Source organism: Centruroides sculpturatus, unplaced genomic scaffold (assembly GCF_000671375.1).
Source record: "Centruroides sculpturatus isolate CEXI.00-Female unplaced genomic scaffold, Cexi_2.0 scaffold89, whole genome shotgun sequence".
In the NCBI taxonomy this organism is placed as follows: domain Eukaryota; kingdom Metazoa; phylum Arthropoda; class Arachnida; order Scorpiones; family Buthidae; genus Centruroides; species Centruroides sculpturatus.
In genome coordinates, this window is record NW_019384460.1 from 833,251 (window position 1) to 851,472 (window position 18,222).

General features: G+C 29.9%; 2 protein-coding genes across 3 annotated transcripts; both read right to left on the reverse strand.

The window, feature by feature from the left end:
• Positions 1-572: 572 nt before the first annotated feature.
• On the reverse strand, positions 573-6,752 carry LOC111620834 (histone-lysine N-methyltransferase, H3 lysine-79 specific-like). 2 transcript variants are annotated; one of them, XM_023362831.1, is made up of 13 exons: positions 5,188-6,752; positions 5,048-5,119; positions 4,811-4,904; positions 4,665-4,727; positions 4,115-4,182; positions 3,854-3,905; positions 3,621-3,764; positions 3,413-3,538; positions 3,123-3,341; positions 1,585-1,689; positions 1,340-1,513; positions 1,107-1,265; positions 573-839 (listed from the first exon to the last, which is right to left on the reverse strand). In XM_023362831.1, exons 1-13 carry the CDS (start codon positions 6,375-6,377, stop codon positions 723-725), a joined length of 2,583 nt encoding a protein of 860 aa, XP_023218599.1. In that variant the 5' UTR covers positions 6,378-6,752; the 3' UTR covers positions 573-722. The 2 variants fall into 2 exon arrangements, with proteins under 2 accessions (XP_023218599.1, XP_023218600.1); XM_023362832.1 differs by lacking the exon at positions 5,048-5,119 and having other exon boundaries at positions 5,188-6,751.
• Positions 6,753-6,773: 21 nt separating this feature from the next.
• LOC111620836 (pescadillo-like) lies at positions 6,774-18,149 on the reverse strand. Its single transcript, XM_023362835.1, has 15 exons — positions 18,048-18,149; positions 17,088-17,167; positions 16,815-16,968; positions 15,590-15,699; positions 14,385-14,512; positions 13,606-13,739; positions 12,759-12,875; positions 12,617-12,673; positions 11,578-11,655; positions 10,668-10,801; positions 10,460-10,585; positions 10,092-10,276; positions 7,277-7,387; positions 6,963-7,207; positions 6,774-6,890 (listed from the first exon to the last, which is right to left on the reverse strand). The coding sequence occupies exons 1-15, from the start codon at positions 18,069-18,071 to the stop codon at positions 6,804-6,806; spliced, it is 1,770 nt and encodes a 589-aa protein (XP_023218603.1). The 5' UTR covers positions 18,072-18,149; the 3' UTR covers positions 6,774-6,803.
• Between the last annotated feature and the right edge of the window lie 73 nt (positions 18,150-18,222).

Consider the following 18,222-nt stretch of genomic DNA (forward strand, 5'->3'; position numbering starts at 1 on the left):
ACGTAGAAGAAAATTAAAGGTTTTTAATGTTTATCTTACATTATTTGACACCATTTCCTCGTTGAATCGTTGCCAATACTAACACGTAAAAATATATAACCTAAATGTTGTGTGTGTCTGTAAGTTTTTCATATATAATACGAATTTAAAACTTAAATCTAATGTTATTTTCCTTGTAAAAATCGTATAGATAAATATAACACGCGACATACCTTTATGTTAAAAGTTAATTTAAATAAATAAATGATTACATTAAACGAATGGAATGTCGTTTGCTGATTCTAAATATATACTTTTAACACAGACAGCCGTGCAATCTCGTCTTAAAGAATCACTTCCTTCCTCGTTTTTATCAATTCATTAGCTTTTAACATCGTAAATTTTAATAATTTATCCTGAATTATTATCGAATTCGTTTAATAATTAAGTAAAAAATGATATCAAACTTTCATTACAATCACCCTTTTTTTTCTTATTAAAGCTGTAGTAGTGTAGTAAAAATGAATGATTTATTATAGAAAACGGGTTCTAGAATACGTAAAAAAGGTTAATAAATTTTTATACACAGGATAATAAAGTGAAAATATTCATTTACTATATACATAAATATGAAAATACACAAATATAGACTAATTCTATTTCTTTCTTGTGTTTTCTGTGTCCTTAACAATGTTAAATACCCTTTAAATATATATTAATATATATGAAACACTACACTTTCTTCAAACGGTATTGTTCATCTTTGAGGAACTTCGACGAAGTGCCGGGCACGATGACTTACGTGTTTCAAACAGATGACACCTCAGTTGATAATAAGCTTTTTCCAATTGTATTAATTCCTAAAAAAATCGAGTAAACGTGACTGCTTTTGTGTTCGTATTTAATTGATTTTTTTTTTATACCAGTCGACCCCCCATAACACTGTTGATAATTCCGTTTTATATGAATTCTATGTTGTACGAGTCACTTAGATTTTACAAATACATGTGGCGGGCTGTGAACGGCTCACGTATTTGTAAAATCTAAGTGATTCGTACAACATGGAATTCATATAAAACGGAATAATCAACAGTGTTATAGGGGGGGTCGACTGGTAATTTTCTTACCTTTGTTTGACTGGAAAGAGTTAACTGAAGTTTATTAATTTCGATCTGTTTGTGATTTAGAAGAAGATTAAGATTATCTGCTCGATTCTCTTCTTGATAAGCTTTATCTTCCGCATCTTTTAAACGTTTCCATAAGTTGTTTTTGGTAATTTCGGGATCCTGTAATTATTAATTATATTTATATCGATTATAATTAAAAGAAATACGATTAAATGTTTATAATATTTTCTTACAGAATTTCCTATATCTGATGAAATTTCTGAAGATAATGGTTCCTCTAAATCTCCATTTAAGTCTACGGTTCTAACTTTCGATTTAAGATAAAAATTTTCGGTTCTTAACGTGTCTAATTCTTTCTGCTGTTCTTCTAATTGTTGTATCAGTCGTTCCAGTGTGTTGTTTTCTTCCTTAATTAATATAGAATCCTTAAATTTTAATCCTTAAATTTATATATATTCAACTTAGAAAAAGAAATTACTTTAGTATCTTCTTTGGTATAATCCGGTTCATCAAGAGCAGACATGGATGACGACGTCCTTCCTAAATCCTTCCATCCTGTGTTGAGCTGTAACTCTGACAGAGCCTGAAAAATAATAGAGAATTTATCATTTTATTATTATTATTAAAGAAGATTTAATTCTTTTGTTAATCACCACATTTAATAAAATCTGATTGAAATTGGGTTTTAGTAAAATGAATCGATAGCGGGGTCAAGGGATTAAAATGTAATTTCCGTGTTTATTGATTTTGGCAAAGATGGAAAAGGTAATGATTTCAAAGCGTTAACTAATTGAAATTTATTATAATATAAAAGAAAAAGCTTAATTTTGATGGTAGAGAAGAGTTTTATTTATTGTAAATACCAGTCGACCCCCCTATAACACTGTTGATAATTTCGTTTTATATGAATTCCGTGTTGTAGGAGTCAGTTAGATTTTACAAATATGCGAGCCGTTCACAGCCCGGCACACGTATTTGTAAAATCTAAGTGACTCGTACAACGTGGAATTCATATAAAACGGAATTATCAACAGTGTTATAGGTGGTTCGACTTTGTACTAATAATTTAGCTTTATAAGCCGTTATAACGTAATAAAATAATGTATGCCAGTTTATATTATGTTTAAAAGTATTGTTTTACATTAATTTACACGTCAATTTTACTAAATTAATTAATTTAATGCCGTGTAAATGCAACCGATGACCTATATCTGTATCATATATAATCTGCTTTAGTAAATGTGACAGACAAATCTAATTATTATATAAGTTATTGTACACTTTCGTAATGCTAGAATGTGGCTTTATACTCGACAACAATCAAAATATCTATCTATTTTAATGTTAAAAAGATATCCTCGACTAAATCCCCATTAAAAAAAGGAGTTACATCACGAAAATTATCTACTGTATTAGTCATTTTATAGCTTTTAAAGTAAATAATATTAATTAGATTGTAATTAAAAACGATTAGAGTTAATTGTAATGTATAAATAAGGCAATTTAATTAGAAAATATTTTGTAAAAACACGTTTTATGTTTACACAAAAAGTAATCATCGAAGCAAATAATGTTACTTTCCACGTGTTCGATGACACCTACCTTGCGCATGCTTTCTAATCGAACGTGTACGTCTCTCTGATAATATTCTGCCGTCCTGTAATAAGCATACTTGGGCCAGTGTTGGGTCATAATAAGCGCGTGATAACTTGTACTTTCTTCTCAATTCCATAATCTATCCACACATATTTAACACCGACGTCTTCTTGTTTTCTATATAAGCTACCTCTTTCTACGTATCGTCGCCGTGTCTTACTAAAAACCTCTGTGACGATTTACCTACTCCTGTGACGTCATACGAGGTTCTAGATGCTCGTTTACAGTCGGCGACGGCGGTTGTAAATTTAAAATATCACACGAAAATATTATTGGACGTGAGGATTTTGTACTTTTAAATTTTTATGCGAATTTGGATTATATTAGTATTGTATTTATCCTTTTAATTATATCTCTTACCTTTATTTTTCTTTCTAATTTTTCTATGTATTTGTCTTTATCTTCGATAATAATTTCTTTATGATTATTATCTTTGGATAATTCCTCTTGTATTTGTAATATTTCCATACGAAGTTTAATATTTTCTTCTTCTTTAATTTTTAATTCATTTTCAATACTTTTTATTAACTTCTCTTCGGTTTTTTTACTGTTAGAATTTTCCATTAGATCTAAATAATTCTATTAATAAAAAAAAGGATTTATTATTATTATTAAACAACGTTCTAACCAATTCAATTCTCCTCACGTACCATTTGTAACTTCTGCTTTTCTTTTTGCATTTCTATAAGTGCCACTTCTAAAGATCTTTTCCTTTCTTCCTCTTCTATTCTTCGTTTCTCCGATGTTGACAACTTCTCTTTGTAAACATTCAATTCCTGAATACAAAATAATGTTATTTTCTATATTAAAAATATCATATACGACGTTAAAATTTTATTCATAAAATTTTATTCCAACCTCTTCTAACATTTCTATTGAATTTTCCGTTTTATTTTGATAAACAAACAGAGCTTCTTGCGATGCTTCCAGTTGAATTTTCAGATGTTCAACCTCATCGATTCTCGATTTAAACTCGTCGTTCTCTCTAACTATCGATTCGACCTGAAATAATTTATTGTATTTTTTACGTTTATCGTTTATTATATTCTATATAATTAGGTCAATTAAAAATTATTATATTATTTTATTACCACAGCATCCTTCCACGTGTCGTTCTTTTCTTCTTGCATTTCTTCGCTGTCTCTATATATATATAAAACACAAGCGAAATAGGTGGAATTAAAAGTTATTTGTTTGAATAAAATATTTCCACGGTAATTTTAACATTAAAAAAACTAGATTTTAATTAAATTTTTCATACGTTATGCTCCATTGAAACAGAACTGTTTACTGTTTTGTATTAAATAATTTCGTTTCTATACCTAATTTAAACACTAAAATAATAATCTCACGTTGTAAATAGATTCTTTCTGTCATCTTCCAGCAGTTCTTGAAGAAGAAGAAGATGTTTAGAAGCACTCTATATAAAAACATAGTATAATTTAATTTATATTTATAATATAATACTCTCAACGGGTGATTCGCAGCCTACCGGTTGCGAAGTATTATCAATACAGAGGTTGCGGCCGACGTTTTCAACGCGAAAACGTATACGTCGGACGTTCAGCGCCGCCTTCCTGCGAGCCTAGAAGTTTGATAATGGCGTTTAGAACGTCGAGCACGATTCTACTGGCGTTCCAAACGCCATTGTCAAACTTCTAGGCTTGCAGGAAGGCGGCGCTGAACGTCCGACGTACACGTTTTCGTGTTGAAAACGTCGGCCGCAACCTCTCTAATAGTAAATCAATCAACGAGTGGACAGTGGCACACCAGTTGAGAATGGCGTGAAATTTTAACTAAAACAAGTTTAATGTGTTTCGAATTAATAAAAATTATACAGAAACTAATTTTTAATGGTTGTAATTTTAATTAAATTAGCTTTTCTTTTTAATATCAATTTACCTCCCTTCTGTATTTAACTTGTTCAATGGCTGTCTGCAGTTCTCTCAGTTCTTGAGAAGCTGACTTGTAACATAAATAACGAAAGTTTATTATTAATTAATGGAGAAAAAACCCTTCCAAAATTACTATTATAATAATATTTTTACCTTTTGTAGCGATTTATTTCTTCTTTTATCACAATTTTCTTCGTAACTATTGGATTTTCTTAACATTATTTCATCCTGTTTATTGTATTTTTCCCTGAATAAATCAATAAAAATTTATTTTAAAATCGTTCTGTATTAATTAACAAAACACGGAAGTAATTTAAGTATTATTGATCAGTAAACAAATCAAAGATAAAGTGTATTTTATCTTATCAACTTGTGTTAACTTTAATATACCTAACTCTGTAGTGTCTCATACAAAATGGCGGTTTAATAATGCTCTGCCTTATCTTACACGGTTCTAGGTAGCTTATTTATAGAAAAAACAGGATTAAATATTTTAAATTAAACAATACACAAGAATAATTTTAACTTACGTATTCATCAGTGTCGATACTTGTTGATTATTTAGATCCTGTACTCCTCTTTCAATTCCATTTTCATTTATCGGCCGCTCCTTTTCTGACGTGTTGTAGTACTGATTGCATTGTTTTTCTATTGTCGAATGGAGTGTATTATCGGCCCGATTATTTTCTGATGTAATATTCTGAGTACTTATCGATGGAAAATTGAAATCGCTACTCCCGATCCTACACAAATCGCACTTATCACACTCTACTACGCGAATCCACTTCAGATTATTTTCGCGTAGATGTGATTCTTGAAGATTTTTCACTCTTAAATCCTCGTTTCTTACATTTTCTTCATTGTTTGCTGGTAATATTACGCACAAGATGTCGTCTTCATCCGAATCCGCTGAAGTCCACGCATTGCAACTACGTTTAACTGGAGAATGCATACTTATTTCTATGTTAGAATCGCTCACACCTCTAAACGTCTTGAATTGTTGGCGTAAAGTCGCATATTCTGATGTCAAGGATGATTTCAAGCGATAGAAATCGGAACAAGACAGCGATCTCCTTCTGTTCAGTTCGGGTCTTTCAATGGAATCGCTGGAAAAACTACAATTTCTAGAATCTTTCTGTGGTGTGGCGTATAGAGAACTGTCAGAATCCTCATCCTTATTCAATTCTTCAATAGCTTTCGTAATCGGTGTTTGAATTTCATACATAATTTCATGCTCCTCGTCATCCGATGACGAAGAATCTTTCGGAGATGAATCACAATCGCCATGAAGCGTTAGCAAAGTTGCCGCTCTTGTTAATCTTCTACTCGCTAACCTTGATGATTTCTCGTGATTATATTCTATATTATAATTACTTTTAACATCTTCCACAGCCTTAGCAACTCGACTATCCAACTGGGGCACATCTTCGATTCTGTGTCTTTCTATGAAATCATGCAAGAATCTTTGAGGTATTTCGGGTTCTTTCTTTACTATCCCTAGATTCTTCAAGATTTCCTCAGCAGATTGTGGTATTTCATCTTCTACACTATCATTACTTAACGAATTGCATGCACTGAAAGCCGAGCGCAGTGATTTAATACGAATTTCTTGACTAGTTTGCCTCTTCTCGTGATAATCCGCTATTTTATGGATTAAACTATTAGGAGGACTCTCTTCAAATGTGGAAATACTCCTCATAAATCTCTTCCTTTTATCCATATCAATAATTATTATAAAATGTCAGTTACTTCACTTTATATAATTTCTTTTCTATCTCATATGAAAGATCTATTATAAAAGTACCAGAAACACGTTACTTTCCAGACTTAACTCCTTAAATGCATGTAACACGATGGCTTTCTTCTGGAGTCTTCTGAGTAACTTAAAACTGTAAGGTTTCTTATAAAACTAGAAGAAACCATTAAAGTTCAAAGCCTTAGTCAGTCAATAATTGTATTAATTCTGTTTTTTGATAAACAAGTCCATTAGATTTCATTCTAATTAAAAATCCTTAATATGGGTCAATGTTTTGGAGTGTTTAAATACTTAATAGTATCATTTTAAATGTTTTTAAAAGTATTTTTCTAAATAAATAACATTTACAAATAATAAAATTTTTATTATACATTGATTTAAGTTGATATTTTATACAGGAGAAATTAACTTCTTCTTCTTCTTTGCTTTCTTTTGCTCTTTTTCATATATTTCCCTTTTCTCCTTCAACTTTCCGGCCTAAAAGAATATTTTAAATACATTTAAATTGAATAATTTGAACATTTTTCAATATTTAATTGAATGATATACCTCTCTCTTTCTTCTTTTCTCTCCGAATACAATCTTATTATATAGTCTTTTATGTTTCTTCGGTATCATCATGACTCTGAGTCGTTTCTCTTCTGCTTCTTCTCTCTGGCGAACTTTGGTTTTATCTTCGATTTTTATTTCTCCTCTCTGCACTTCCATCTTTGATTTCTTTTCGGATTTGTTTTTGCTCTTGTTTTCCAATTTTCTCTTTTTGAGCACGCCGACCTCCGTCTCTTGTTTCTCATCTAGAAATTTTACATTTAGGATTAGAACGATTGTTTTAAATTATAAAAAATTCTAAACTATCATCTTACCTTCACTTTCATTTTCACTCTCATCATCATCATCTTCTCCCTCCACCTCCTCCTCCTCCTCCTCTTCATCTTCAGATTCCGATTCACTTGCTTCAATATTTAATTTTTCATCTAATAAATATAAAGAACTTAACATATTAGAAATTTACTACAATATTTGTATCTATTTTATCAATAATTTTGAAGTGCTGATTTCCAATTAAATATTATTGTAACATTACTAAATTTCTGCTTCTATAATACATATAAAACTAAAAACTTCGTAAACCATACATAATATCAAATAATTTTGTATAAAACAGTTTTATCATCATCATCCCCATTTAAATAAGACGATAGCCATAACTTGTCCTATTCACATGGGCCAAAAGAGAATGTTAAGTTTAGGGTGACTTCCAGTCACCTGGGAAATGAGCCACATAAGTATCAAATTGAAGCTTATGAGAGGAACACGATTCTATCTGTTTCAAGTCACGAAAATAGAGAAAACAGGTTAAACGCAGATTATACTTTTTCACCTAAGTTTTCCTGACATGCATTACACTTACTCTTATGTAAACTACTACTAATAAATGTAGACACTGGTTACAGCTTACAGAAGAGTGAAATCAAGTTTTGCATCTTCTACTATCCAATTTATTATATGTTTTTACAAGTTGACTGTAAAAATGAAGTGATATGTTGAGGGGTTAAATTAACAGTGACTAAGACATGAGAAATGGTAACATGTTTTGGTCCAGTTAATGGGTCATCTTTGGGCACAAATGAATGTAAGAAAAATCTCACGTTGTTTCCACGTCATTCCTTAACATTTGTTCATGCCTAAGAGGGTCCGTTAACTGGACTGAATGTTAGCATATCTGTTAAAGATGTATTGATTACTTCATTAAATTAATTGCAATGGATAGTTTGACTTTATCATCATTTATTTTATATTATAAATTGATTGAGAAGAGTTTTATAGAAATGTATTTTTTTTTAATATTTAAATAAATGATTTAAACTTTGCAAACATTTAGAATTACAAATGTTTTGGGAGTCAAAAGATTTATTCTGTCTCTACAATTTTAATGAGATCATTAAATTAACAGTATAAATTGGAAATTCTACCTTCTTAAATTTTAACTATGGACGATCTAAATTAGCAATTATAGTAATTCACTCGATTAATAATTCCAATCAACAGTAGAAGTTAATTAAAAAATAAAACATTTTAATTTCCTTGGGGTGAACTTAAGAGTTACATAATTCTGTTTGACTTTTCATCATTCTTTAAAAATTTAAACAAACTTTATATAATTATAGACAGATTCAAATTAAATTTATCTAATTATCTTTATGACGTTCCTTCAGAAAGTGATGTAATTTTAAGTTAAAGCATCCCAAAAATAAGTCCTTTTGTTTTGTTTTTCAATTAATTTGTGATATTAATTAAGATCTTGTAATGTGTTTGCTAATTATAATTTGCTGATAGTAGAAATTTAGTATGTAATTGCGACACTTATTTAGAATGAATGTTGCGGAATTAGAATGGCATCGGTTGTTTTTACTATTTTAAAGCAGTTTAAATGATATGATTTCATGCACTTGTTAAAGCTCCTGAAATGTAAATCTGATTCCGACTGCTTTTCTTGGAGAAAAGCTTGTTAGAAAACTCAAAAACTTTCAGACTTAGTGCTTATTGTCAGAGGTTTGGTAAGAGAAATAAGATTAAGCTCTGAATCATTACTACGTTCCATAACAGGACAAACAAATAAAATGAAGAAATGACCTTGCTTATGTTCATTATAGTATGGTTGTTATATTATGCCAAGAGTGTGTGTTTCTGTGTACACAAAATGACTTGAGCTACGTGTCAGAATTTAAGCACTCAGCTCAGCTCTAGTCCGTATTCTGAGTTTTTTATAATTTGACGTAGTCTCAGTCCCATCCACATCAAATTATTGCGTCTCTACTGTACATGTTTTGCTAGAAACAACTGTCGTTATTTGTATAATTTTAAAATATTACCCTTTATTACTTTGAATAATTCTCTTAATCTAAAAATTGTTTATAGTTCAATCGTTTAATGCTCGATTAGTTTTTATTTCAATGCTCTCCTCTTAATAACAGGTGAATGAAAACGAACTTGACATACTGCATATCCATTATTACAGATGCAATTTAATTTCAAAAATGGGCTTTGTTGCAACACATGCAATCTCAGCTCAGCTCTCAGTTTCCATACAAATTCACAGCTCACTTGTAGCTCAGTTCACTATTTTCAAATAGTTGAGCTGACCTGAACTTTGCCGAAACTCTACTTATTGGTTAGAAGGAGGAAAAGAAAATACATTTTACTAATGTATCCAGTTTATTACGAGTAACATGAAGTAATTGTATGTGTTATTCTCTTTATATATTGTTGAAAATGTACCTGTTCTTTTTACCAGGCATGAAATTTAATGTTACTGGATTACCAGATATGACATTTTCCCTCTCATCCCAGATAATTGAGAGCATACTAAATAAGCATTAATAATTAGAGATTAAATTCAATAATCTAGAAAATCCTAATACAAAAAGAAAGGCTAATATGGAAAAGAAACCTGTAAACTAACAGTCACATTAACAGTTATACTAATCAGATTCTTGTTGCTATACAACTAACTAAACTGTTAACATCTAGACATATTTATTCTAAAAATACAGTAAAACCTATGTAAAATGGAATCACAATACCAAGTATTATTTTCCACTTAGGCAGGTTTCCCTTTTACTCAGGTTTTACTACATAAAACATAAAGGATGGTGTAAGATTTTTTTATAAATATACCTGTTGGAAGATTCTTGCGCATGTTTAAAATTTCTTGTTTTTCTGGAGGTATATACTCCCCTTCCTTTTCTTCAACAAAAGGCGAGAGATGAGGCGGAAGAGTAACTCCTGGAAAGTATCTTGATTCTGGTAGTAACATACGTGCATTAACGCAGTCGTATATCCACTGAGGTTGAACATAATACCTGAAAAAGTAGAAAAAAATTGTTTATAAGTATGTAATAATCTTAATTATTAGCATTGTAATAACTCTAAACTAAGCAGTAAATTATATAAATTGCTTCTGTGTGAGTTCATAAGAATAAATATTAATTAATTATTTACAAATATTTACATTGGCTGTATCCAAAAATAATAGTAACTTTTACCTGTTCATGTACTGATCAGTGATTTCTGGTCTGTCAACTATTTGATGTGTTATTGTTTGGTCTGTTTCGTCATAGGTTGCACCTACAAATGTATTTTTATCCCAAGAAACCATTCCACCGAATGATCTAAATAAAAATAAATGAAAATTTCATCAATATTTAATATCTAAAGTTACATAATTTTAGCTTTAAAAATAAATCTAATTACCTGATGACAAATACCAATGATTCTCTTGGAACTTCTCTACTGATAAATACTTTTAAGCCATTAAACATATTTTGTAACTTCTTTGTTTCTTCTTGTTTTTCGCGTGCTTTTTTCATTTTATCCTCATCTTCAATCTTAAATTATTAAAATTATTAAATACATTACAAATTATCAATTTTCTGCCTGACTGAAAATTATTTTAAAAAACTTAAGATTTTTCTCATAATCTAAGGAAATGCATATATAAAAAATTAAACAGGGTTTTTCAAAATTAATTCTGCCATTTTAAGTTACTGTAATTACGTTAATTATTATCCAAGAAGTATGCGACGTATATCAATCAATAGAATAACCGTTAGAGTTTCATCTCCCGTCACATTCAAACATCTCGTCGTCAACTGTCTCTTCTAGGAAGTGCCATAAATGAAAATGGCAACTTCAAAATAAACAAAGTGTCCTGTATTCTGCAGTTCAGTCAGAATCTCTCATCATTTTGAACAGGAGTAACCTGCAGGAGCTGTAGAATGGTGGCTGTTGTGGAAGAAGTGATAATAGGTACGTTGTATTAAGTGTAAGAGGAAATTGAGTATTAGATGTGTGCTATGTGACACAAGATGCAGGCATTGAGAATTGTAATGAGCAAACGTGAAACTTTGACAGTTTACCAATGTTTTAATATAATGAGTTACAATGTTTTCAAATAATAATTAATGTAATTACAATAGTTTAAAATGATAGTATTCTTTTCAGAAGACCCTGTATTTTATATCGAACCATATAGAAAAAAGCTGTTGCTTTTACTTAAGAAATCTGATACATCATTCTACTAAAATTACCAAAATTCAAATTGAAAATACATGGTTATTAATGAAATTTCTGATTTAATTTTTAATCAGAATGAAAAAATTACCATAAAATTATCCAAGGGAATTTCTTCTTCCACTTCCTTAACCATGGATTTTAAAGATCCACTCAGAGCAGCAATGTACTAGAATATTAAAATAATTATTAACGGAAAGAAACATTATAATTACATTCGTCATCATTTTCGTACACGAATCCGGGTTGTCCAGCTTCTATCCAATATATTTTACTGATATAATAAGGTCCACAGTATGTAATATCATTATCAACAGTGCAGTCGAGTTTCATATTACAATCAGATATGGCCTAGAAAAATCCATAAATCAACATTTTAGGTCATTATAAAAAATGTTTATAATAAACCAATTGGCAGCAGATAGAATAGAAAGCTACGTAAGAAGCTATATAATTCTAGTATTATGAATATTATGTAATTAACGAACGGGATTATAATTGTCAGAACCATTTTAGTCTCATTCATAAAATCTCTTATGTCATTCGTAACTCGTAAGTTACATGAATGTAGGACAAACTTCTCCATTAAGTATTTTCAACTTTTAAATCACCTTCTTAATATGATGACTAATACTTTTGCTATTAGATTTTGTTCAATATAAACTAAAAGAATTCCCTTAATAATAAAAAAAATTATAACATAGATTGCGATAGAGTACTCGATAAAAAATTTATCAATACCAAATTGAAAGAAAACAGCATCAGTTTATAACTTTTATGCCTTTAGCGTTACCTATTGAAACTGATTGTAAGTGATAAAGAAAAGAATCGAAAATACAAAAAAATAACGGTTCAGCCAATAATTCAAGAATTGGAAATACAAAACAGCGATAAGTTAGAAATCAAATTATTGGAATTTATAGATTCAAAGACTATGCGTGAAATTAAATATGTAACAGAAGCAGAAAATCCTGTTTCTGTTTTACTTTCTCTGGCTGTTATGTAAAAACATATATAACAAAGGTAAGTATTGGAAGCGTGTCAAATTTTGACCGTCCGAGATTTTTGCAAATCTCCACGTTTTAAGATCCCNTTTAGTTGAAATATTAAATATTTATAACTGGACTTACCTCTGCCTCTGGATCGTCATCTCCTATTAAATCTTGAGAGGAATGAAATGTTTCCAACTAAAAATTAGATAACACGGTATATAAAAAACACATTAAAGTATATTTCACTGTTTTATATTTTGTACTGAATACTTAAAAATACCTTAGGTGGATAAACTAGATTGAGAGAATGATAAAGCTTGTAATTAACAAAACCCAACATTGTCGTATAGAATTCTGCAAAAGTCACCATAATCTTGAAATCTATAGCTACCGGATGCTATTAAATATAAAATTAATTTTAATTAATATACAGTATTATCATCATTCAAATGAAACATGGACTCAAGGAGATGATAATGCAGGTAACATTCCATCACTGATTGCAATAGTATTATTCACAGTTATAAAAAAAGCGATAACACATAGTAGGCAGTTATAAAATAGCTGAAGAATGCAAGAAGCTATTCTTTGATGCTAATTATGACATGGATACATCAAGCATTATGAGCTGTGATTCAGTTTTTGACACTAGGCCGGTCACTGTTCAATTACATATCAGCAATTGTAAGCATAGAGATATTGTAGTAGTTCTGTTGAGAATTCTCAACTTTTCACATTTTTATATCCCTAAAAAGTTTCCAAAACATCAATGCTTTGCAGTGGATGACAGTACAAGTGAAGTGTCAAAGACTAGTTCAAATAATAGCCACCTCCTCCCATGTGATTGATAAATTTACGCAGTGATGGACAATACCTGAAGATTAGGGGTATGTTAGCTATTATAGTAACCTTGTCATTAGTATTTTTACTGTATTAATCAATTTGCCAATTCTGACAAACCAATGTAGAAGGTAGCATCGTTCCATGTTTCATTTGAATGACTTATACAGAAAGTCTATTTAATGTATTCAAATAGTCATTATTATTTCAGATATTTTACATTTATTTTTATATATAATTAATTTTATTAAGACACATTAAAGTTTATATGTTATAATCAAACTTACTTTAAATCCGAGAGGATGAGGTACGACCCAGGTAATTAACTGATCCATTATTTCTGCCTGATAATAATAGCCTTTGATCGAAATGAAGACTTTCCGAAGAGACCGAGATTCTCTCACGTAATGAAGAAATTCCACTAAAAATATTTGACAAAAAATGCAAGATATATTTCATTGTAAATAAACATATATAATTTATGTATATTTTTATGATAAAGTACGAGGAGCATCCAGAAAATAAAGAATGCTCGCGCATACTACTCAGTGCAGGTAAATAACCACTGTAGATTCAAGGTCAATTTGTTCTCCAATGTGTTAGCTTAGCACCTGTACAGTTTTGATAAAGGCAAGTTTATTGTTATTGTTTTGTCAAGGGTTAAAATGTGTACAAAAATCAAAAATCCCGCCAAGTGTGAAGTGTTATTCGTTTGACCGTCATCACTCAATCATCCAATTTTGGATTTGACCACTTATGATCAGCACAAGAAAGACCCTCAGTGACACTAAAACAAAGAACAATTAGCCCTAAGTCGTATACAAATCAGAAACTTCTGCAAACTGACAGATAAATTACTAAATCACACAGATTTTGAATTAATTTATAGCTTCAAAGTAGCCCAGATAAATGATTTTTGAATATTTATTTAATTTAAAAATTCTATTCCAAACTAGTTTATACGAACTTTATTTTAGGCAACAAACAAAAAAATTTATTGTGATTTAATTACAACATTAATGAACTTTCTGAAATGAATTAAATTTTACAAAATTTAAATTCTTACCTGTCAGACGCTTACACAACTGAAGCAATTCTAGCTTTAAGTTACGTAACTTTGGAAAAGTTGCAAACAAAAAACACATGGAAAGCGCATCATCCACATCTCTTAGTGCATCGACAAAAGTAGGATATCTGAAAACACGTAAACATACGGTAATTTTAGCTTATTATTTACATGTGTCAAACTAGTGTTATCCACAAAGATATCAACATTGAAATTTAATGAAGACATTCAATGATTACTATTTTAATACACTACAAACAGTTTTTGACTAATAATATATAGAAAAATCACTGTAATCATTTTATTTAAAGATTAAATGATTACAGTGATTGATACAATGCACAATATAAAGCAACTATCAAATTTCCTTGATTAAACTGAGGAAGTTTATTTTTAAAATGTACGTGTCCCCAGGTTTATTACCTTGTAAAATGATACAAGCCGGTAAAAATTGAAAGAAATAACTTGATTACTCGTAGATTTTCCGAACTATTAAAACTACTTTATCGTTTGTATTATGGGTTATGGCTACATTTAAAATAATTACTGTTTTCATAGTTAATTCAATTCAGTGTAATCTAATTTGATTATTACATTGTCATTTCTATCTGCTTCAATGTCACTGTAAGAATCAACATCGTGACTACCATCTGTCGATTCAAACTCATCTCTTTTCAATCAATTTTTCCTAATTATCCTTTGGCTGATGGGGTCTTGGCTTATGAACTCAATGATGACATTCCCACACTCAATATTTGACAATATTTATACTTTTATTTCGAAAAATGTTCATACGAACATTGGAACAAAGTACTGTCCACTCTAGACATTTTGAAGAGGCAGAATTTTAGTTAAATTTCTCATCCGTTACTCTAAACATTATCCTATACTTTGCAGTAGTTCAACATGTTACAATGCTTTCCAACCCAAGATTTATTTTTAATAGCATCATTATTCCCTGGACTTTATCTGAAGACATGGTTTAATCAAGGAAATAAAACATATACACTTTATTCTGCATGTTAAATTAATTGTTAATATGTTGTAATTTTTTTGAATGTGCTTCATTTCTGTAATTCAAAGATTTATAAGTTGAAACATTTGTTTTTGCTTAAATTTCTGTCATGCTTCAGTCCACTATTTTAAAAGAAAAGCAATCATGATAAATTTTTAACATTATATCAGTTTTTCATGCATCCACATACCTTTCTTTTACAATGTGATCTAACTTATAAATGGGCTCATTTTCTTTTATTCTCTTAACTGCATCTTTATCATCCTTACTATAAGCTTTCTTCAGTTTTCGCATAAAAACCTATAAATAAAATTGCATCAGTTATTCTTTAGAACCAAAACTTCATTATTTTAACCAAACTTTAGCTCCAACTTTACTTTTTTTCTCAAATTATGCACATATATTTTATAAAATATATAAAATGACACAGTTTATTGTATTCCAACTGTCATGGCTTCACTTTTTAAACTATCGTTATAATACAACTAAAAATGGGAGAAAAAAAGTACCAAAGTTTACACAAACATAAATATATGATTCCTTTGCTCTAATCAAAACATAATCTAATATTAATACACTAAGGAATGCAGAAGCAAAAGTACAAGAATATAAAACAGACAAACTCTTAAAAACAGATATAATCATCTCTGTAAATGGAGTGTTTCTGGTGTAAAAAGAAAAGTTGTCTTATGATCACAAGCAAGACACCCAAAGATCTAACCTCAGAAAATATTTCCAAAGAGTCAAAAGTCAAATAATTTTCTTAATTTACAAATCTTAGATTTTTTCTATACATTTACCTACCTGTTTGATGACCATTCAAGACTTACAACCAGCTCTCCGGCATGAGGAATCCCCTTTCTTAATGTTAGTCTGGTTTGCGCACTGAACCATTATTCACTACACAAAGCATTTGCAATCTCCAAGACTACATATTTCATTTAAAATTTGTACCTTATTGTGAATCCATATCATATGCAAACTAGCAATACATATGACAATGCTTAATAACAAAACAAAGGTATTGAATAAGAACAAGTATTAAATTTTTTATTCTTTATTTCATTGCTGTTCACGAAGCATAGTATTTGAGTCTGATGCACCTATTTTCCATTCTGTTCAATGGTCAACTGCTTACAACATTTTTAAATTTTATACTATTTACTTTTAAATTCATATGGGGCAGTAATGGAGGATGGCAGAGAGTGAGGAATGAAAAACACCACTCCACATATCCCACATATAGACACATTAAGTAAACTCTCCGTATAGAAACTAGCAGTGACCATCTTCGTTAAGCAAAAAGTAGTGAACAGCACAAAAATTGTCCGTAGTTAACGAATCACATTAACGAAAAACTTACATTTAATTATAATTTACATTATTATTAAATAGGAAGTCAGTCAAAATACTACCTTAAACTCTCTAAATTTGTTTATCACTGGTTCATGAGCAAGAAATTGGATATCCTTCAAAAGGTAATAAGTTTTGTTTGCAGAACTGCCATGATTCACTTTTTTCTTGTGTCTCGGTTCAACTGGATAAACTCCTTTCAGTATACACAACCTCCTGAAAATTTTTAAAAAATCAAAGGAAAAGATATTATAATATTTTTCATCAAAATAAATGAATTCACAATATTTATAAATTAAAAATAATTAATTTTTTTAATATATAATTCAAATTACCTGAAATCTTTTAACGAAAGTTGAAGTTTCTTTAATGCTTGCTTTCTACTGAGATATGCTGTGGCTGCTCCAGCTTCTCCCTAAAATTTGGTGAGAAATTTATCTTAAACTTTACAAAAACATTTTAGAATATTAAATTCATATTACAATAATACAGATCTTCATTAGCTAAATAATTTGGAGAGAATTGTATAATTAGTATAATAGATTAACGAATGAAGTAATTTTTTTAAGTATTGCGTGTGCTAGAAATGAAAGAAATTCAATCCGAATGTAATAAGTGATTTGAAACATTTATCAAACACGACAATACAAATTGAATTATTCGAAATAGTAACCGAAACGGCTTTTGTTTGTTTCTCATTTATGAAAGTTCAATGTGTACACCACACGTTGAATAACACACATCGAAACATGCAATTCTTTCACACAGAAATAAACATCCGACAATCATTTCTACAGACCTACATACGTAATCTTTCAGGTCAAGGGTGCTTTGTTAGTAAAGCCGCTTTATCGGGCAACACGCCTCAAGTTTCGGGGCAAAGACAGCATGTAAACTTTGTCCTTTACATACCCCAGAGAAGAAAAAGCATAGAAATATGTCACATAAGTCATTTTGAGGGGGCTATATCTCGCGAAGGGTCGCTCTTAGAGGTATGGTTCCTTTGACTTTTTTGTTCCTATGAGTATGCTCTACAGCTCTGTTAATTAAGGGGCGCCAATTAAGGTCCCAAACGTATCATTCAGAGCTTGAGTAACCACGTGCTTTCTGCTTTAATTCATCGAACTCAATTGACGTAATGTTATACAATATTTATTAATAAGCATGATCACAAATTCAAATTTAAATATATTCAAGCTTTGTTTAAATTATACGATTATATCCGTTTTTGAAAATCAAATAATTAAATTTTTAGACAAATACGCAATAAATAATACAACGAGTAAATTATATACCTTTTTCTTTACTTTCTTTGCCATGATGTTATAAAACACGTGGCTTACGTTGTAAATTTCCACTTAGAAATAAAGCGCCATCTTGGTTGTGCTAAAACTCGGTACTAAAACGACGAAAAATATTTCAAAAAAAAAAATTAATCGATTCGAGTCATCTCTATAAACGTTATGAAAT